This window comes from Odontesthes bonariensis, chromosome 2 (assembly GCF_027942865.1).
Source record: "Odontesthes bonariensis isolate fOdoBon6 chromosome 2, fOdoBon6.hap1, whole genome shotgun sequence".
Lineage (NCBI taxonomy): Eukaryota > Metazoa > Chordata > Actinopteri > Atheriniformes > Atherinopsidae > Odontesthes > Odontesthes bonariensis.
In genome coordinates this window covers 16,453,391-16,474,605 of record NC_134507.1, presented here as the reverse complement: position 1 = coordinate 16,474,605, position 21,215 = coordinate 16,453,391, and the positions used below count along the sequence as shown (strand labels likewise).

The window sequence follows — 21,215 nt, the reverse complement described above, 5'->3', positions numbered from 1 at the left end:
TTAAAGAATAAAACCTAAATGATCATATCTTGCATATTTGCCTATAGGGATTTTACACAAACAGTGTGGCTAACGCTAACTTTGTTAGCTTAACCGATTGAAATTTAGCGCCCGGATGCCAAGTTGGATGCGAGTCTTAAACCGGTAGAAAGAATTGGGGTAACATTTAATATTGCCTCTCTATGAGTGGCCATTTTCCTTTCAATTTAGAAAAAAAGAAAACCGAGAGAAATGCTGTCACCATACTCAAAAATATACGACAAAGTATTCGCAAGATACGTTAGTTGATTAATTCCACCTGTACCTGAAGGACGGTTGAAAACGGTTTTCTAAGTTTGTCATAGGCTTTTATTTTGTGTGTACTCAATGGAAACCCATGGATTCTCTTTGAAAACAACTGTCTGACATCTGTTTTCATTATCTTGTGATATAATGCAGTCGTAGTTGGGACTTGTTCAAAGTGTTTGTGAACCAAAGGAGTGGTGGCCGATTTTTTTTTTAGTTCGCCATTGTATAATACGTGTTGCAGCTGTCTATCGACACATCACTGGTATATTAAGAAACTGTGGCCAAGGAGAAGTGATGTAACTGTAGACTGCGCATAATGAGCGATATGAGCCAACGGAACAAACGAAGCCTTTCACAACACTGAGAAAATGGCACCAAAAGAGTTACATGCCAGCTGCCGCTACTCGCTCTCGGCGCTGCTGGAGTGTGTATGAGCACAGCCAGCCGCCGTATATCTCTCTGTCTCTGCATCACAGCGTGCGCATTTAACTGAGCCACATATCTGCCTGTTCGCTCTGCTTCCTCTTTAGAAAGATGACCGAAACCAGGAACCATCACGTTGACGAGCGGCGAAACGGAGATGTCATGGCAGAAACCTCGACAGCGGACGATGTTTTTGACGACACCTATAAGGAGAAAGAGGGGAAACCACCGACAACATTTGTGTGGAGGAATATAATTCTGATGTCTCTCCTGCATATTGGTGCGCTTTATGGACTGCTTTTCATCCCCTCCGCGTCGCCTTTAACTCTTGCCTGGAGTAAGTATTTTTACAAATACTTAACAAGATTAGTGTTGCAGTTTTTTTTGGGAGGTTTTTTGTTATTGGTGTCCCTCCAGGCCACGGACATCTGAACAGAATGTGCTGATGCTGTGTGATCATTGCTAACTGCAGAGCATACTGCCTGAGGGGTCAAACCTGTGGGAATAATGGAGAATGAGTCACTCTGACCTAATTTTCAGTGTTGAGTGTAGAGTCTTGTGAAGAGGTATTTGGCCTGCTCATCATTTTTCTTCTTTTCATGTGTATCTTTATATGGAGTTGTAGTTGTGTTTGACTTTAAGACGAAATGTATTGTAAAGCAAAGGCAACCAGAGTTAATGGATAAGCTCATTTAATCCCCTTTGTGAAAAATATACTCCCATCTCTGAACTCAATAGCCGGTTGTGCTGCCTTTGGCAGCAAAATCTGCAACTTGGCACCTTGGATAGCAGAAGATCAGTCTTTTTCTGGTGGAAATCTTTGCTTAAATGCAGCCACATTTGAAAAGTCTGAGCATGAACTGCGACTTTAAGGCCCTTCCACTGACTCTTGATGTGGCTCAGACTTGCCTAGGCCTTTCTAAAACTGTCATTTTATTTGCATTCGGCTCCTCGAGTGAGTTCCCTCTTTATTGGGATCATTGTCTTGTTGTATAACCCAGCTGTACTTGAGCTTTAGTCACAGATTAACAACCTTCTCTTCACAATTTACGAGACAGAATTCATGTTTCCTGCAAGTATGCCAAGTTGTAGTGGAGCAGCAATGCATCTCCACAGCCGCAGACCACCACCTCCACGTTTGACTCAAAGTGTCATGTTATTTTTGTGGAACTTTGTGTTTAGTTCATGCCAGATGAAATCGGACCCCTGTGTTTTAAACTTTTAACTCATCAGTTAGTGGAACATTCTCCCAAAATGTTAGTGTTTATGGCTGTGTGCAAAAATGTAAATGAGCCCTAATGATCTTGGTAAACAGTGGATTTTACATGAGCTACGCTCCTTGGATTGTGCTTTCCTTGGTTCTTGATAAGTTAAGGAGTTTTTGAAGGTTTGTCACTTCCCGGAAGGTTCACTGTTGTTCCCTTTTCTAATTTGTAGATCATGTCTAACTCTGGGTTAATGACAACCCGGATCCTTTGGTATACTGTGCTGCCTGTGAGGCGTTTCAGCCAACTTCCTTTCCTTGAAAAGATCAGTTTTACATGATTTGATTTGTCAGGGTTGGTAAACTGAGCTGGGTGTGTCAGGTCCAGCTGCAACCAGTTATTGGTGCAGTTTAATAGTCCCTTTGACTTAGTAACTTGGGCAAACACTTTTTCACTCAGCCCCCGTTGTTGTTGTTGTTGTTGTTGTTATATTTCTTTCAATATGTATCTACATTTGAAACTTGAATTTTGTTTTTTCCAGGTTTGTTTTGTTAAACTATTACAAAAAAACTACTTGACATGCATGAAACCTGCACTGCCTACAGACATGCAACTATTTTGCCCCTCTTCAAGAGCTCAAAGCTGCGGCTGATTGTAAACAATTTGAGCTTGCTGGAATGTACCACACGTCCCAAATTAGAAGTATTTGATTTTCAGTGGTCGAACAGTTTGCTGAATAACTAGAATCTGTGCTATATATATATATATATATATACACACACACACACACGTGGACTGTTGAGGCATGACTCAAATTCTCGAACAATATCAACTTTGTTTCCACTCTGGGACTGCATAATTTTCCCTCACTTTGCAATGCTGAGCTGCATATTTTTTCACTGAGGAAGACAAAGCACAATCGCCATTCCTATAGACACCCCATTGTGAGCTGCGTGGCACCACAACAGAATGCTCATTGGCAATCAGAAGCCCCCGGGTCTCAGATCCTGGCTAGTCTTGTCTAAGCTTCACATAGAAATGCATTCAGCAGTTTTAGAACAACAAAGTGTGAGGGCTGACCTGCATGCTCCCACCACCCGTCTCCCTGCCCAGATGACTTTTCTCTGAATAAAAAGGCCTGAGTGTTATAGAAAGAACACGGTGTCCCAGTGACTCTGTTCTCATGGGTGTAAAACTCATCTCAGTTTAGTGGTGACAGTTTCTTTTATGATACCTCTCTTTCTTGCAGCTGCAGTGTGCTACCTCATCAGTGCTCTTGGAGTGACTGCTGGTGCACATAGATTATGGAGCCACAGGTCTTATAAGGCTTCTTTCCCCCTGCGAGTCTTCCTGGCTCTTGCCAACTCCATGGCATTTCAGGTAACAGAAACAAAATGTGTAGCTATAATCAATGCATACTCTCATTATGATATAACAGCGGATACATTTGCCGCCACACCTGACCTGCAGCTCTCGTATTTTAGGGTCCTTCGATAATTCTCTATCTGTGCCTTTTCCCACATGTGCAGAATGATATTTATGAGTGGGCGAGGGACCACCGTGTCCATCACAAGTACTCTGAGACAGATGCAGACCCTCACAATGCCACACGGGGGTTCTTCTTCTCTCACATCGGTTGGCTGCTTGTTCGCAAACATCCTGATGTGATTGAAAAGGGACGGAAACTGGAGCTGACAGACCTGAAGGCAGATCCAGTGGTGATGTTCCAGAGACGGTGAGGAAACATCCGGTTGACAATTATTAAAAAAGAAATTTGTGTAAAGAGTCGAGAGTAGTTGGTGTCTTACCTTCAGAAGACTGCAAGCGGAGTACATTTAGTTTGGAGAAGCAGGGAGTTAAAGCAGCTACTCAGAACAGGTCCGCGAGCAAATATTTCGCCATCTCAAATGAGTCGAACCTAAAATTTCATAGCAGTTTGAGGGCTTTTGTGTATTTTTCAGTGCGTCACATCTGCATCAGACATCAAACGCTGTCTGATGCAGCGGTGACGCAGTGTTAAATTTGTGAAAAATTTGCTCTTTTGGTGGATCTGGTAGCTTAAGCTTTAGGTCTTCTATCAGGAAATCATCTGATTCTCCAGCCAGACAGAAAGTATGTTAGATTTCTTTAATTAAATTTAGCCTTAGCCTGAATTACAAGCACATGAGAGGGACTCTGAGTGATATAAAACCTGTTCCTCCATTTCAGGTACTACAAGCTCTCTGTGGTGGTGTTTTGCTTCCTTGTACCCATGTGGGTGCCCTGGTACTTCTGGGGTGAGTCCTTAATGTTGGGATACTTCGTCCCTGGGCTCCTGAGGTATACAGTGGTGCTCAATGCAACCTGGCTGGTCAACAGTGCAGCACACATATGGGGCAACAGGCCTTATGACAACACCATTAATCCGAGGGAAAATACATTTGTTGCCCTCAGTGCCGTAGGTAAGGAACCACTTGTTTGTAATTCAGTAATGTTGTGTCTTTTTCTACCTGAGGGAAATTTAAATGAACTTTTCAAACATGTTGGCTTGCCTTGACAAGTTGGCCCCCGTGGAGGCTCTGTCAAAGCTGAGTCAGAGTGGCACCTGTGGGGTGATGGAGTGTTAATCCAGTGGCTGCTGTTTATTTTGTTATAGTTTAGCCAGCTCTAAAGTTCAGGTGTACAGTTGATGTACCTACAAGCTATATATTTAGATCATTTTCAGATTTGTAACTATTTGTTGCTATTTTTAGAAACATTGTCCTGTTCAAGTCGAGTTCTTTTTTTTTTTTTTAAATTTATTTATTTTTATTTAAAAAAATTTTTTGTGGTGTCTGGCACCACAGGGGTTAAATTGCACTCTTGCCAAATTGACGATTGAAAGTTTGATAACTTTAATGTTTAGCACCACAAAAGTCTTCTGGAAGGACTCATTTATGTAGGTTTATTATTAAAATGAAAAATAGCTTAAGTTGGTCTGCATGTTCCACACGTTTCCAGCAGTGTTAGATGTGAGGGATACTTGAGCTGAAGAGCAAAGATGGTCAAAGCCACAGTGAGATCACTTGTTTGTGGTCTAACACCGTTTGACATATAGGCTGTTGTCATTAAATTAAAAAAAAAAAAAAATAATAATTTTTATGCAAAATACACCCATGGGTGTTGTAATGACCTAACAATCATAAGGTAGCCCTGTGTCAAAGCAAGCTTTACTGTCTGCATTTGCTCTAAATGGGGCCATAATATAAAGTGTGGATGACGATGCCAAGAAAGATGCAGCATGGAAAGAAATGGCAAAGGAATTTCAACCTATATATAGTATATAGCAAACATTTATACACAGCATAGTAAATGGGGCAGTCATTTATCAATCAACTCATAAAACCTACTTCAAGTTGAAGAAATTAATGCTCACAATCTGTATTTTTCTTCAGCTGCAGCCTGCTGAGATTCAGAAAGTGTCACACAGTCTCTGACAGCATGTTGTACCTACCTTCAGAAGTTACCTGCCTTGTTTGCTGCGAACCTAAAATATGGCTGAAAATAGCTTGTGTAGCTGGATTAGTTGCTCTTAACGTTTTAACCAAGCTGACTTTTTTTTTCTAAGCTGAAGGAGTCGTCCCGGTTGATCGTTAGAATTCAGGTTTAAGGTGCTTCCGCATCGGCTTCACTGTTCAAACCCGTAGGCTACATCTAGATTTTTTTTTCGCCCCTATTAACTTTGGCTTTTGACTCAATCTTGAGAAAAGATTGAGTTTTCAGTAACCAATGCTGAAGTGGGGGGGGCCTGCGTGCAGTGATGGAACCAAAATAACCCATTTGTGTATTGGATCTGCACTGGAACCTTTCATTGCCCGCAATGACCCTGAGTTTTAAACTGAAATGCTGTTGCTAATGAATCAATAATTAACCTGACTGGGTTGAATATTTCAATGTGGTTAAACATCTGTCCATTGCCTACATGTGGACTGTTTTGGTTTCTCTTTCCCATCACTTTTTTTCTGGTGTTTTGACCAAAGGTTTGGGATCACCGAACTCATTTCCATTCCTGATAGCGGTGCCAAGTCATCAAAGCTGGGGCACATCTGACCCACATCCCATCCTGCATAGGAGAAGGCTTGTGAGGGAGGTTTAGAGATCGACTGTGACGGTCTGAATAGGATATAATTTGGCAAATTAGATTTTTGTAGCTTGTGAATTCTATTACATGACAATCAGCCTTTTGGATTTACAAATCCAAAAATAAGTCTCTGCTTGGACAAAATGTCAGTCACATGCTGTTTAGAAACGACTGTTTCTATGCCTTCCACCCTGATCAGTTCATATCTGTGTTTTTTATCATGAATAATGAAACATAACTTAACTGTATTCATGCAAGTAATTATTTAAGATGAGTGTCTAAGCTGGTTGAAATACAATGTTCCTTCTTGTGTTTTCAGGAGAAGGCTTCCACAACTACCATCACACATTTCCCTTTGACTATGCCACAAGTGAGTTTGGAATCAAGCTCAATGTCACCACTGCCTTTATTGACCTCATGTGCTTCATGGGTTTGGCCAAAGACTGCAAGAAAGTGTCAAAGGAAATGATCGTTGCTCGCGTGCAGCGAACTGGTGACGGCAGCAACAAAAGTGGCTGAGTCAGTGTTGCCCTGCAAAGCTCTTTAAGTGATACAACATGCCGATCCTAGACAGAAAGTAGCAACAAGCATAGCAGCTTTTCATTGGTGGGGTGGTGATTGGCCATGCCTCTGACTTTTCAGTTAAACCTCTTTGAGACTAATTTTGGCTTAAAAGAGTTGTTCCCATTAGAGTTGTGGGTCTCTTAAGTTTTGAAGCGTCCTCACAGACTATTTACAATGGGTTGACTCTTGACTACATGTGCAAGGACAGCTTTGTCACCATATCATCAAATGAACCTGAGGAGAAAGAATGTGTTTTTGGTTGTTTTTTTTTGTTTGTTTTTTTTGCAACATTAGGACAGCAAAACAAGTTTGTGTGTAAAAGCAGTAATTACAGAGTAAAATTCTGTACCTTGTATTTATTAATTTGCTATTTATTAATAGTACTGTCTGTGGCACTTTAAAAGCTTTATTGAAACCCTTAATATGGAGGTTTCTCTGCAGGCAAGATTAAAGTCATTTTGCTCTAACTTCTGTCAGTGGTGCTTTGTGTCAACCCACAAGGAGTTTTTCTTCCTGCTATTTGTCTGTTTAGTGTTTTGTTTTTTTAGAAAGTAGTCTTATGAAACCATAAGCTGTTGTGTTCAAAGCCAATATAAAGACAGTCAGGCCTCTGAACTCATACCAAGTGTCATTACCTGGATGACATTGGATTAAATCAGTTCAAATGTGTAATACATGGGGATGCTTTGACTTTACACTTTAAGGGGGGGGGGGCAAAAAGTAGTGGAGATGTGAATCCGCTTCACACTTCATGTTAGTGCCTCTGGACTGAGACGTGGAAGCAGACATCTTACTTTATTTTAGAATAGAGTTGAATATTTAGTCCTCTTTTTTTTTTTTTTTTTTTTGTCGTCCTTTTGGAGTACTCGTACATTCTCTACGTCCCTCGGATTAAACCGACGGGACGCGTGTCAAAAGTGCATTTTTCATTTGTGAAGTTATACAACCCCTGGCCAAAAAAGAAAGAGATGGAATTATTGCTTTTTGAGGATGTTTGTACAGTTTTATTTTGTGGGAGGGGGAGAAATATTTAACAGCCGAACATTCGGGCTTCTTCAAACATATTTAATCGATGAATTGCAATTTCTTTTTGAAATAAGATTGGGAAGAAGAGGGAGAAAAACATATACAGTCGTGAAGAAAATGTATGGATTCATGAACCACAAAAATGACTTTGTTGCTCAACTTCAAGCTTCAGTGACAGCTTGAATTCCTTGAGGTATGAACCTCACTAAAGAGAAATTAAATTCTTCATCAATTGGGCTCCAACTTTGTTTTAGCAGCAGTTGACAGATCAGCTTTGTAGGATGGAGCCATGTCACGGACCCTGAAAAGTGACTTTATCACAAAACGAATGACCGATAGAATGAGAGAAGTGTCCAAAATTTCACTGCCCTGTGCCTTTTACTGTAGAGGTAAAGACTGCCATCTCTGTGCTCCTTTACCTGACATAAACCCCACATATCTCAGTGATTGTGAACATTTGCTTGCTTTCTTTACTCAGCCATTTATTTACATGTTTCATTGGCCCCGCACCAAAGATTACAGCATCATCTGATTGGGTATTCATCACTAAATATCACTGCCTACCAATCCTCCACAGTCCATGTCAGCTTCGCTTTAGGTCTGTTTAAACCCAATTCCCTTCAGCTGATCTCTTACAGTTCTGCCCCTTTGCTTTTTATTTTATATTTCGTTATCACTTAGATTTTTTTCGGTCCTGTTGCATCTGTGTTGTGCCTGTGTGTTTCCCTTTTTCATCCTTCCCAGTGCTGTTTGTACTTGCTCCAACTTTTAGACGAGGCTGACTGGGAATTGTTGTCTTTGGTCACACTGTTGAGTAACATCCTGGAACTTTTTTTTTTTTTTTTAAATACTTTACATTGTTCAAAATGACTGCTCCCTTGTGGGGCCACGTTTCCTCTCCAATAGCCAAAGCAACACTCCTCTCAGGCCTGGGAGCACTTTTGTTAAACTGCAAATTAACCTGCATGTTTAGACTTGTGCTGGTATTGCTCTTGAAATGCAAATTAGGTGAATCCACAGTTTTGGTTTTTTTTGTGTGTTTTCTCTTTCTGACTGAGAAAAAATGATCATTAAAGAAATGCCCTTAATTTTTATGACATTTCTTAAGGTGCGTCTTACAAAATCCGAAATTTCCACTATTGAGAGTATTTTTGCAAGAGTAGTTTTTCTTCCCAACAAAATAAAACTTCTGAACATTCTTCCAAGAGTGATGATTGCTGGGGTTGTATTATTGAATTGCTTGGATTAGATGCCTTATGAAGGTTGCACACATGCTTGAAATTGCTAGATATAAAAAAGAAACAGGGCTTAACGTTTTTTGTCGGTCGTGTTGAAATCCCTGTGATCCCTATTCATTTCAAATGAAGAACAACAAATCCTTGAAGTATGGGTTACTGCCATTGAACTCTTCTATAGCCAAACAAAGATTTTGCTCTAAAACAAGACTGAAACTTGTTATATCCATAAAGATTATATTGTAATGTTTGTCACTTTATCTCTTTTACCGAGCAACACTTTTCAACGGTGTTGAAAATGGCACATTTATTTCAAAAGAATGTTTTTGTATGTATTGTACGTACTATAAATAAACCAAATTTGTATTCAGTAACACATGTTTTGTCGTTTTTGTTGTTGCAATTCTGCATTACTTCTTATCTTATCCTTCTATTTTATGATTGTGTATAGCACTTTGGTCCTGTGGGTGTATAAAGTGCTTTATAAATAAAGTTGGTATGGTATCCATTTACTCAGGAAAACAAAATAAAGAAGAATCTCAGAAGCTGCGACTTCCCTTAGAAAAGAACCCACACTGGATGAATGCAGCGGGGGGCGGTGGGGGCAATGTGGAGTCCCATTGTCTTACCCAAGGAGTGAGGAAACATGGGAGTATCTTTCTAAGTCTATGTGGAAAAGTGGAGCATTTGAAATGTACAAAAATCCCATTGGTTCATCAGTAACTCCTCACGTGAGGAGCTATTGTACTTTTCACACTGGGTTGCAAAGGTTGCATACCTCTGTTAGTTATGCTTGGCTTACTTATTTCTCACGCACCTAATGATGTTGCAACTCTGTGGTACTTGTGATGCCACATCTGCGCATTCAAGTTTTCCTCGGATGTGTCTGGAACGTTCCTGGTGGGCGGATCTGCAGCCGTATGTACCCGTTCACACGGAACAGATGCATGCGTACGCTTTGTTCACCTGTTGGAAGGCTGTTGATTCGATCTCGGCCTGCAACATTTCTCGTGTAAAAGTGCCCTTTGGTAAGACACTGAATCCTGCATCAGCGGGGGTATGCGTTCAATATAGAAAATTTTCATAAGTACCGTATGAAGGTGTGTGCAAATATGCAAATGTGGCTTATACTGCATGGTGCTTTGAGTGGTGAACAAGACCAGAAAAGCACAAAAAATCCTTTTATCCTTAAGGCTGGTGGCTCAATTTTAAAATGTCCTGTCACCATGCATCAGCTCCTGCTGAAGTATTGAGCAGAGTACCAGATTCTCTGCATCCCAGTATTTGAGCCACATTTGCTCAAAGGTGGAAGGTAAGTCCCTTACTGGGATCAGCAAAGAGGCTTCGGTGTCGAGCCCATCCAGTCATTTGAAGATGCTTGGTTCTTGCTCCCTCTGTTGGGGGATCAGTTCATGGCACGTCGACTGCTTACATCGTGCATCCTCCCTCTGGTTTGTGAAACGGCAGCAAATGTTATTTTCTTGTTACAATAATTTTGGTGCACACAAGTCTTTGCATGAATGCAGGAAATCAAATGCTGCACGTTATGGAGAAGGCTGGTCCAAATGCATCGTAAGTGGCACCACCACTGCTGACCTCTGTCACCACAGCAGTGACATCAGCCCTCTGTCCATTGGTTGCTGACTGTCAGACCATCTCTTCATGGTATGCAACACCTCAGTGTGAGAGCGCAGACAATTCACTGTGGACAGTCAGACAGTTTCTGCTTGGTACTTGCAAAGTTCAGTGTGCAATGGGGGCTTGTTAACTAAAAGCTGTTGTGGTTGCTGGAGAATCTGAATCTAAGGTCATAGCACAGACATATTCAGATGAATGAATGCCAGCTAACTACAGCAGCTTTTACTACATTGAAAGAGCATTTTAGCTGTGCTGTTTAAAGACGCACAGTTTCCATGAAGGTTATTTTGTAGAAACTTTAACAGTAGTGGATCATACGAATGTAGCCAAAGTGGCACAAATAAAAGGATTAAGTGTAAAAAAAAAAAAAGGTGAAACTTATTTTCAACTTTTTTCTTTGCAGCTACAACTTGTACAAGTACAATCTAAATATGACTCTAATTTTCCCTTGAATCGACTTCCCGATAAAAGATAGGCCCACTTTTCCAGTTCCAAAGCTGACCCTTGGAAACCTTGACAGGAAATATTTCCAGAGTGATTCCCAAAGGCTCTCCGCACGCTTTCTGTAAATGCAACCTTCAGAGAATGTTCCTGGAAGGTTCCCTAAACTAACCTGTGGGGATCTTTTGGGGAAGGTTTCTTAAGGTCTACATGTTCAGTGAGCAACAACAACAACATTTAAAAAAATGTTCCAGCAGAAACTTCCTCACTAAGGTAGAAAACATTGTAACAATCAGGGAACCTACAGAGAAGTTTCACTTTACAAGTTACGATTTACTGTTTTAAATTAGCAACATATTACTTTGCGCTGTATGTTGCTATAATTGGGAATATTTTGTACCTTTTGTATCACATCATGGTTATATAACACAGCTCATAATGTTTCTTGTATCATTTTGTATTATTATGTTTCGTCTTTTCATCATTTATTTCATGCCAATTAATCATGAAATACTGTATGGGCTACATTGTTTGGTTAGATGCAAACTCTGAAAACCCACAATTACATTTCTACAACACTACTACTGCTTTCACCCTCACAGTAGATGTGTTGTTTTGGGGGTTTTAAGACAACAGCTTATCAAAACAATGATACTAGTGGCTCTTGGGCAACACTTCAATAGATAGGCCCAAGTGTGCTTATCTCAGCGATGCTACCTGTGAAAGAATAATTAATTGTGTATTAAAAAAAAATAGGTTAAAACAACATGGTGGCTCCTGTTTTTGTCTCATCTTGCTTGTCATTTCACTTTAAATCTTAATCCAAAAACATCCCTCAGAAGTCTCCCCCTCTAAAAAACCCTTTTCTCTAATCCTAATTTGCACACAAGAAGATTGCAAAAGGCCTTCCTGAGCCAAAGGAAAGGGACCTAAAGGTCAGACAGGGTTATTAGGGAATAACCTTTCATCAGCGTTAGGAAAGGACCGTCTGGATTAGTGATGCAAATGGTCCCATACCTGATGAATGGCTCTGTGTCCCAATCTACCTTTTATTTTCTGCTGGGGGATCACCGCTCTGTTAACGTCTCCAGGCGTCTACACGAATTTAAATAAACTCCTTTTGAATTTTGAAAGGTGTTACAGAAACACGACTAAGTTATGGGAAGCCCCCCAGAAAAGCTCACAACACTGACATCTTCCAATACATAGTCTTACGCATAGAGTGAAACAAAAGGTTGTGTTTATTTTTCGGCAGTGATGAGCAGATTCATTCATACAGTTTCCAGGTAAATGAATGAATTTGTTGCGCGAAACTAAACGATCAGAAGACCATGTGGCGGCTGTTCCCGAGAGGCTGATATGAGCTGATTCAATCACACCTTCGTTAAATCACGAATTACTTCCTCAACAACAAACGGTTTGGGAGTCATTTTTTTTGCTGCCCCATCAAACGAACAGTGCGTTATCCAGAGAGCCATCTCCCACTAATCCCCGACAATCAGCTGCGCGTTAGATAGTTTAAATAAACTTTTTTTTCTGAACAGAAATTCAAGGGATCAGTGTTACACTTTTCCTACAGGATTAAATAGATCTTCCTTTGCTCTTGAATGGAGGCAGGGAACTCACCGTTGTCCGGCCCTGAAGGCCCAGGGTGTCCTTTTGATCATTTCAGTCGCTCCTTGGTGCAATACTTCTGATTGGCCAAGAGACTAAGAAGGGGGAAAATCTTTAATTAAGCAGATAATCTCTTGTTGGGACGAGAGCAGCTCCATTTCAGAGCCCCCTCCTTGAATCTTGATAGCTCCTGGTGAAGTTTCATGCGCTGGTAGCTCAGTTTCCTCTCCATCGTTGCGCTGTCCACAAGCTTTGGGCGAAGCTTTGAGTTACCTTCAGCACAATCACCTGTCAGGATGTTCGTGCACTGGGAGGCTTTCTATTACATTTTCATCCTCCTGACTCACATGAGGTCCTGCTACTGCTGGTAAGTTTGATGCTCTGTTAATTCAGATTTTTTTCTTTGTCCTAATGTGATTCAATTCCAAATGATGTATAGGTTTTCTTTCACAAGTTGTTTCTTAGACGCTATAATGGCTTTATATTAAGTTCTGACCTGGACAAATACACGCATGCATTGGGAAGTCATCTTACTTTGGTTCATGGACTTATTTGATTCATTTATTTTCTCCTTGTAGTTCCAAGAAAGCAGCTTTTACGTTGGCCATAGTGGTTCAAATATGATTTATTGGACATTTATAAGGCCTATATACCCCTTCAACTGGTTACATAAAATCAGTGCTCATTTAAGGAAAGAGCTGTGTATTATCTAGACCAAAAATCATTCATTTACAACCTATCAACACTTATTAGTGGTTACATGATGGTCTTAAATCGTTCATTATTGATCTACTAAAACTTACAATTGTAAGCGTGATGATTTGAATGCAAGCAAGCCATGCATCAACTCTTATAAAAAAAGATTGCAAACATTTACAGAATTGTAAATATTTCAAGCGCATTGAAGAAAAACACCATCCATTGAATTTCCTTATGGCTTGCCGGTAATGTGCCTCAGTCCTTACATTCCTTTAAAAAAAAAAAAGAAATTTAACACATTCATCAGTATGGTTCACTGAGGTTTGGATGCCCACAGTTTAACATGTTTCAAAGCGCACTAATGAGAGATGTTAGCGGAGGAATTTGAGAAGGACACTGAGCTTCCCCGAGTGAATAAGCTGTCTCCTTTTCCAGGTCAGTGAATAATTTCCTGATGACTGGACCCAAGGTAAGCCAGCTTTCTTTTGATCTTTTCTCCTCTCTTTTTCTCAAAAGAAAGACACAGAGAAACCACAGTCCTCATGTTATCTTAACTCAAGTGTATTGACAAGCTCTGGTACCTGTCTGTATGCAACAATGGCACTAAATCAGTGATATTCTTGGCCTTTTGTGATTATTTTCCCCCCTTGGTACACTTGACCTTATTCAGCGGCTCTGTGTATCCAAGGGTTGAATGTGTTAAGAAGCAAGGGCAGGCAATGCTATAGTGGGTGGTCATCATTAGCGAGCCGGGCCCCTGTGAAAGAGGTGGTACTCCATCTCCCTGAAGGCCACTTGAGACATATTAGTTATATTATCATTCACGCAGTCTGAACAAGCAGCGGAGCAGAAGGCGAAAGCCAAGGACAGAGTGCACTAGTTTGAGATAGCTCAACGATTCATTGTAATCACTGAAAGATATCCTGAAGTGAGAGTGAAGACATAAATGCATTTGCTGCTTTATCTTTATCTATTACAGGTAGCCCCCAAAATACTCTGATGATTTCTTTAATCCCCTCAAGACGCACACCACAAGCACATGTTGGACCAACCCAGCCGGCCAATGTGTTCTAGATTGTTCAGATTGATTCTCTTGATGAATTTATGCCTACTAAAAACATTTCTTATAGGCTACGTGTTTGTTCCAATTTATTACGTTGGAAGCGACCGCTGAAAATTTTTACACAAGGTTAATCCTCCTGAAATGGGGTGCTAATTTTCATGGTGAAGGATTAATCAGAATATGAAATCCTACCACGTGATTAACGTCATCTTCTAATTTAATTTCAGTTCCTTGGGACGAGAAATGTTCTTTTGAGGTGCTCCATCAGAAATCCAGAAAATAAAAAAAGCCCACAGTACAAATGTACACATAGAAAAAGAAACATAGTGATGATACATGAGATTATAACCGCTGTTAGGAAACTGAAAGTATGATAAAAAGTTTGTTTTATATACACTATCTACAGGTGTGTAGATAATATTTGAACTGTATTATGTACAGATGAATTAATGAATTTTTATGGCACATGTGAATGAAAGCAATTCAGAAGATGTTGGATGCCTGTATGGGTCTTTATCATGCCATATCTCCACTGCTACTACTTCAGGCATACCTAATCTACTCGAGCAGTGTGGCAGCGGGAGCTCAGAGTGGCATAGAGGAGTGCAAATACCAGTTCGCATGGGACCGCTGGAACTGCCCCGAGAGAGCTCTGCAGCTGTCCACACACAGCAGCCTGCGCAGTGGTAAGTAGTTCCCAGAGACAACCTAAACACCAGCTCAAACATCTCTACACAGCAAGTGAAAACTGTTGTGCGCTTCTTTTTGTTTCCAGTTTCTGTGTTTGGGGCAGATTCCTTTGTGAAACAAAAATGTTTACTCAGTCATCTAAAGCTTTGGGATGGTTAGAGTGGTCACCGATGCCAGAGAAAAAACAAACACAGTAATCCACCCAGAATCAGCCAGAATCTCTTTGCAGCCTATATAGAAAACGCACTATATCTAGACTGCCAAGAACAGAGAGTCAAATGTGTGAGGTGATACAAAATCAGCTTAGTTTTGGCAGTACTGGTGTTATGGATCTGAGCAGAGTATTTTAGAATCTAGTGGTCAAGGTTTTCAAGCCATTTTTGAAGAATGAAAAGTTTCACTACACGTAAAATGACGGCCTACACGTCACAATCTAAACTAAAGCTACTAAAAGCTGACGGTTTTCTGTGAAACATGAAACCATTAAAACCATCTACTTTTGAGTCTCTGATAAAACTTGAAAGTTTGGATTTAAATTTGTGAGACCACAACCAAGAGTTCTGTTGTAAATAACTGATGTTGCCTTTATGTTTATTTATATTATTGATGATAATTCAAAAATCCCCTTGCATTGGAGTTGAAAGGCAAAAGCACACATATACGTTACAACCGGTCTGAACGGGTTCACGAATCTTGTTGAAGGAAAGAAATGCAAAATCATTAATACATTTCGGACGGCTGTAGCTCAAGCGGTGGCATGGGTGACTTTTCTTTGGAAAATACCTGGTTTGACCCCTAACTACTCAGTCTATATGTTGAACTATCCTTGGTCAAGATACTGAAATTCACATTCCTGCTCAAAATGTTCCTTGTCTGTCAGTTGCTTTGGATAAGAGCATCTGTTAAATGAACTTAATAAAACATTTTTTTAATCACAAATTGAGGCATTTTTGTGGTGCGGCAAGATCGTTAACAAGTTTCTCTGTTGCCAGCAAATCGAGAGGCCGCTTTCGTCCACGCCATCAGCTCCGCTGGGGTTATGTACACCTTAACCAGGAACTGCAGTTTGGGAGACTTTGACAACTGTGGCTGTGATGACAGCAGAAATGGACAACGAGGTCAGATCATTACTCAGATTTGTACAGCAAGAGTCCCTGCAGACGAAATGAGAAATGTTTTTTGCAATAATCTTATTCTTTTTTCTCCCAGGAGGACATGGTTGGCTCTGGGGTGGCTGCAGTGATAACGTAGGCTTCGGTGAGGCCATCTCCAAACAGTTTGTTGACGCCTTGGAGACTGGGCAGGATGCTCGAGCGGCCATGAATCTTCACAATAATGAAGCTGGGCGCAAGGTATAGCTGCTCCTAATTTACTTAATCAATTTGGAAACATGAAATGATAAGATCAGTATAGGATGTAGGGCAGTTTTGTCAAGTCAGTGCCTTCATTCTCTTCTATTTATTTGAAATGTATTCATACAGTTGATCTCATTATAAGAGGTACATGGAGTCTCATTCTCAAGAGAGACCTATTTTGAACAATCATGCTATAAAACAAATTACAGAAAGTCATGATTGTCATGTAGTACATGCGAATAAAATAAAATCTCTGAGTGGGATCAAATTGGACAGCTTCAGATACTGTTGTAGAATAGTCCTGGTCGAGGGGCAGAGTAGGAAAATGCCTTCTCTGTAGAAAGAAGCCGAGCTCTGTGCGTAATGAGGGATCCCCGAAGTGAGTAACAGACTGAGAGCGAAGGCTACAGCTGCTCTGTTCTTGTGACATACAGGAAAATGTGTTGACAGCAGAGCAGTTTAAAAAAGATATGATGTTATACCAATGTAAAAGTCTGCGTATGGATAATGATGACCAGTTGACCAGAGAATACAAAGTGAAACTGTGAGTGAGGGGTTTACAGCTTTTTATGAACCTTCATGCTCCACGGTACACAGTGTCCAATATCCGTAGAGAGCTGACCGGGGTGCTCATGAAAACAATATCACCTTAACCAATACAAGGTAACAACAAGCCGTTTTCCTGGCGCTGAATGTAAAACAAGATCTGCTCCTTCAGAAAAACTGTTTTAAATTTGACCAAGTGTTTAAACTGGGTGGCAACTTGTTTGAAATTTTGGAAATCATTCATGGCCCTCCGACTGATTGCCAAGTGTAAAGCACCCTTTGAATCATTTTTCCCTGCTCAGAATTACACTGAGTGTGCCACCCAAGCATCCCTTTCACATCGCTATAAGTGAGGTGCCACTCGTCTCCAATAATAATTGTGTGTTCGGTGTACCAGAAGGGCCTATTTACTAGTGCTGAATGCACCTTATGACAATACCTCAACTCAAGAATCTAAGGATCGCTGGTGGAAGCTTAATTAGAGGTCCTGTGGAGCCAGACATTGCACAGCATTCTGTATTATTCTGCTTTCTTAAAATAAGTGTTTAGCTTTATTCTTGCAATCAGGATCCCACATTTATGTTGGTCTTTGTTTGGCCCTGAGGGAGTCTGAGGGGACCACAGGCGTGCAGCTGAAGTGCTCTTTGTTTATGGTGCCTTTGCTCCCCCCTGTTGGGCCCTGGGATCCCCATGGCACCTGGAGCATCATTGTAACAGAAAAAAATGGGGATAGAAAGAGAAAAAAACTCCTTTTTCATTTCTCGACTCAAAGGGACTCTCCATTGGGTCCTCACACACACAAGAAAACGTTGATAATGAACATGCTAAATAAATACTCCTATTTATTATGGTGGGACAATGAGACTCGATGTGAAACTTTGATTCAGCCTCACGTCAGCAGAGAGTTCATACCCTCCTTGCGAAAAGAAAACGTCCCTTTTCAACTGACAGCTGTTATATGTCTGGCAAAGTCAGGAAACACTGAGGACGACAAAGAAACTCAGCAATGGACCTTGAAGCTATCTTCTATTCAGTGTATTCAGCCCTTTTTATTTAACTGGGAAACTTTAAGAATACAATGAGTTAATTTGACAACATGTCAATCAACAGACAAAGAGACATACTTGTATGCACACTTTTACCTACACGAACACAAACACAACCAGCTGTTATAGATGGGACTTTCGTAGTTTTAAACACAGTAACCTACAAGTAAATTGCTGTAAAGTAAGTCTTCCCTTTTGGTGTTTGCAGGCTGTGAAGGGGACCATGCAGAGGACATGCAAGTGCCATGGTGTGTCAGGGAGCTGCACCACTCAGACCTGCTGGCTGCAGCTGCCAGAGTTCAGGGAGGTGGGGAATTACTTGAAGGAGAAGTATCACAGAGCTCTAAAGGTGGATCTCCTACGAGGAGCTGGGAACAGTGCGGCCAGCCGCGGAGCCATCGCTGAGACCTTCAGCTCCATCTCCCGCAAGGAGCTGGTCCACCTCGAAGACTCCCCCGATTACTGCCTGGAAAATCGCACTCTGGGCTTGCCGGGCACGGAGGGCCGTGAGTGCCTGAAGAAGGGCAAGAACTTGACCAAATGGGAGAAAAGGAGCTGCAAGAGGCTGTGTGGAGAGTGCGGCCTGGCTGTGGAGGAGCGCAAAGCAGAGATGGTGTCAAGCTGTAACTGTAAATTCCACTGGTGCTGCGCCGTGAAGTGTGAGCAGTGCAGAAAGACAGTGACCAAGTACTTTTGTGTGAAGAAAGGAGGTCAGAGGGGAAGGAACGAGAGCGCCACCACCCGTCGGAAGAACCTCAGACTGAGAAAGAAGCACTGAGCATCTTCATTACTTTTCCACATGTATTCATCAGATTTGTACTATTGCAGTTCTTGCCAATATCCAGACTCTAAAGATTATGTGTGTTCTGGACAAAAACTTTCAAACTGTTTTCCCTGACCGCTTTGTATTTTAAAGATCAATGACAGGGACGATGACAGAGTCACATGATAGAAGAGATGAGAGGGGGCGCTTTTACAACTTTGTAGAATTTTTTTTAGCATAAATGTATTTAAGATATATTTTTATATTTTCCTCAACGTTTTTTGAAAAGTCACTGGGCGCTGAAAGAGTTCTTCACTGACTTCAAAATTGTCCATATCATTTATTTATTCTCTAATACAGACAAAACCCCGGGCGAAAAACTTTAGCAGTTTGATGAATGATCTGGCTTTTGTGCAATGCCATGAGTGACTTTTATTCTTAAGAACCTGTACGCTTGTATCCGCATGCCAGCCTTGCAGTCATCTTTGTGCAATTCAACCATTCTTGTCAAGTTTTGAATTAACTTTGCAATGATACATTTTGAGTTTTGTGGGCACAGTTTGCTCTCACATCATCTGGCTCACCCTGACCTTTGCTACCCTCTTGATGTATTTAATTGTACATAAAATGAAGCACTTTGTACTGTACATTGTTAATTTATTGCACAGCATTTCCTAGTTTTGCTTTATTGCTAGTTGCCTTTTCAGTTTCTTTTCTATTAAAATGTAATGAAAGAATAATAAATCCTTTAATCATGTATATCATTCAGTCTAAAGAAAGTACTCCTCCTTCTTGAAAATACTCTTTGTGACATCAATATCTCATGGTTTGGAGCAAACACAACCTTACTCTTCACATTGCTCCCACTGGGGTTAAGATACTCTATGGTCAACCAAAAAGAAAAGAAAGCATCCCAGCATACTCTTCCTTCCATCACGCCTTTCTCAATTACGCCTCAACAAATACCTCCCATTCTCCCCTTCATCATGGTAATCCTCAAAGACGCTTGGAAGTTTCTTCACTGTTTAATACTAGTTTAATTAACTTTGTCCAGACAGAGCAGGGCCGTGGGGGTGGAGGGCATGAGGCAAGTTGCCCTTAAAAATCATCCCGCCTCTAATTTTGTATGCTAATCTCCTTTTTCACGCCGTGCCTCCTTAGGAGTGGGGGAAAGAAATGTTGGGAAAACTTTGGGTTGCCTGTGCAAGGCTTCCTGTGGCTGTTTTCTTTCGGGGCCCACCTATTTGGATCCTTTCAGTCCTCTAGGGCCTTCCTTTGCTCGATTTAACAATGAATGCAGAGCTAATCAGCTCGCTCGGAAATGCACCACTGTCGAGGAAGGTAATCCCTTCTCCTCTCCTCTCAATGGGCTGTCGCCTTCTAAAGGACTTTGGGAAAAGGCTTTGCACAGATTCACACTGTTCGCTCAAAAGAAGTTAGTTCAAGTATTGTGCCCAAACAAGTGGGTTTTATAAACACATGCTTGCCAGGATACTCACCCCACCTGCAAGTAAGAAGTGCCAGGTCCAGGCAGACTAGCACATGGCAGCCGTAGCCAAAACCCTTCAGATGAGAAGGGACATGAAAGGATGATTAAAGCTCCCATTGAGAAGGGGGCGTTCATTTCTGCACCTTCCTCCTTTTACTCAACAAAGTGTCAAGGAAACACCTTGTTGACATCTTATTTGCCAAATAATGATCATAATCAGAACTCCTCTCTCCTCTGATGACCCCTGTGGGCTGGCCGGATTGCTCTGCCTGGCAGGCAACAAAACCTGCTCACCAACAAAAGATCTGGCATACCAAGCTTTTCCCCTGCAGCTCTGTGGACTTTCTACAAATTGCTGTGTTAAATAAGAGAACAAGGCACATATAAAAGCTCAAACTCAAAACTCTAATTAGGAAAAACGTTTTCGGTTAAACTAATCGAAGCCGCTTTACACTTTATGCTTGTTATGCAGGGATTCTCGTCTGGACTTTTTCTTCACAATTTAAAATACTGAAGGAAAGCCTGCAGTCAGTGAATGTGTGGGAAAGCTGGACATGACTCTATTAAAGATCAGCAGTTAGACACATCTGTGAATTTGTTGACCGTTTTAGTAAAGATCAGTTGCACATCAAGGATAAAAAAGGGCATTGCTCTAGTAGCATTGAAAGATAATACTGTGCTTAAACTGGAGACCTAACCTCAGGCGCTGATGTTATGCAGTGTCCCACACACTGTCTGAGTTGTCAGAGATGCTCTGATTTCCACTCATATCCGAATCTGTCTTTCTAAGCAAGACTGTGCAAGTGACTCTGAGTGGTGGTATCTGTGGCTCTTTCTATCCCTCCAATTAATGATGGAATGTTCTTTCCATTTTAGATGATGACTGGCCGTCCTGTATTGTTTCGATCAGATTTTTCTCCATGTTGGAAAAATGTATATATATATATATATATATATAGATTTTTATTTTGAGTAAACAACATTTTATAGACAGACATGTAGTGTGTGAACTTTGGTTAGTGTGATACAAA

At 41.0% G+C, this 21,215-nt stretch overlaps 2 protein-coding genes across 2 annotated transcripts; both read left to right on the top strand.

The window, feature by feature from the left end:
* Positions 1-658: 658 nt before the first annotated feature.
* scdb (stearoyl-CoA desaturase b) lies at positions 659-9,214 on the top strand. Its single transcript, XM_075478341.1, has 5 exons — positions 659-1,048; positions 3,166-3,296; positions 3,446-3,651; positions 4,125-4,357; positions 6,335-9,214. The coding sequence occupies exons 1-5, from the start codon at positions 823-825 to the stop codon at positions 6,532-6,534; spliced, it is 996 nt and encodes a 331-aa protein (XP_075334456.1). The 5' UTR covers positions 659-822; the 3' UTR covers positions 6,535-9,214.
* Positions 9,215-12,782: 3,568 nt separating this feature from the next.
* Positions 12,783-19,388, top strand: wnt8b (wingless-type MMTV integration site family, member 8b). The gene is made up of 6 exons (XM_075484459.1): positions 12,783-12,900; positions 13,668-13,701; positions 14,843-14,981; positions 15,978-16,103; positions 16,195-16,337; positions 18,141-19,388. Exons 1-6 carry the CDS (start codon positions 12,830-12,832, stop codon positions 18,708-18,710), a joined length of 1,083 nt encoding a protein of 360 aa, XP_075340574.1. The 5' UTR covers positions 12,783-12,829; the 3' UTR covers positions 18,711-19,388.
* Positions 19,389-21,215: the final 1,827 nt, after the last annotated feature.

What these genes read in the sequence shown, in the direction of transcription:
- scdb (XM_075478341.1), top strand. Translation starts at nt 823, where the DNA reads ATGACCGAAACCAGGAACCATCACGTTGACGAGCGGCGAAACGGAGAT. An exon ending in GCCTTTAACTCTTGCCTGGA is followed by an intron (nt 1,049 to 3,165) that starts GTAAGTATTTTT and finishes TCTTTCTTGCAG; the next exon opens with CTGCAGTGTGCTACCTCATC. An exon ending in GTGGTGATGTTCCAGAGACG is followed by an intron (nt 3,652 to 4,124) that starts GTGAGGAAACAT and finishes CCTCCATTTCAG; the next exon opens with GTACTACAAGCTCTCTGTGG.
- wnt8b (XM_075484459.1), top strand. Translation starts at nt 12,830, where the DNA reads ATGTTCGTGCACTGGGAGGCTTTCTATTACATTTTCATCCTCCTGACT. An exon ending in TCCTGATGACTGGACCCAAG is followed by an intron (nt 13,702 to 14,842) that starts GTAAGCCAGCTT and finishes CTACTACTTCAG; the next exon opens with GCATACCTAATCTACTCGAG. An exon ending in ACACAGCAGCCTGCGCAGTG is followed by an intron (nt 14,982 to 15,977) that starts GTAAGTAGTTCC and finishes CTCTGTTGCCAG; the next exon opens with CAAATCGAGAGGCCGCTTTC.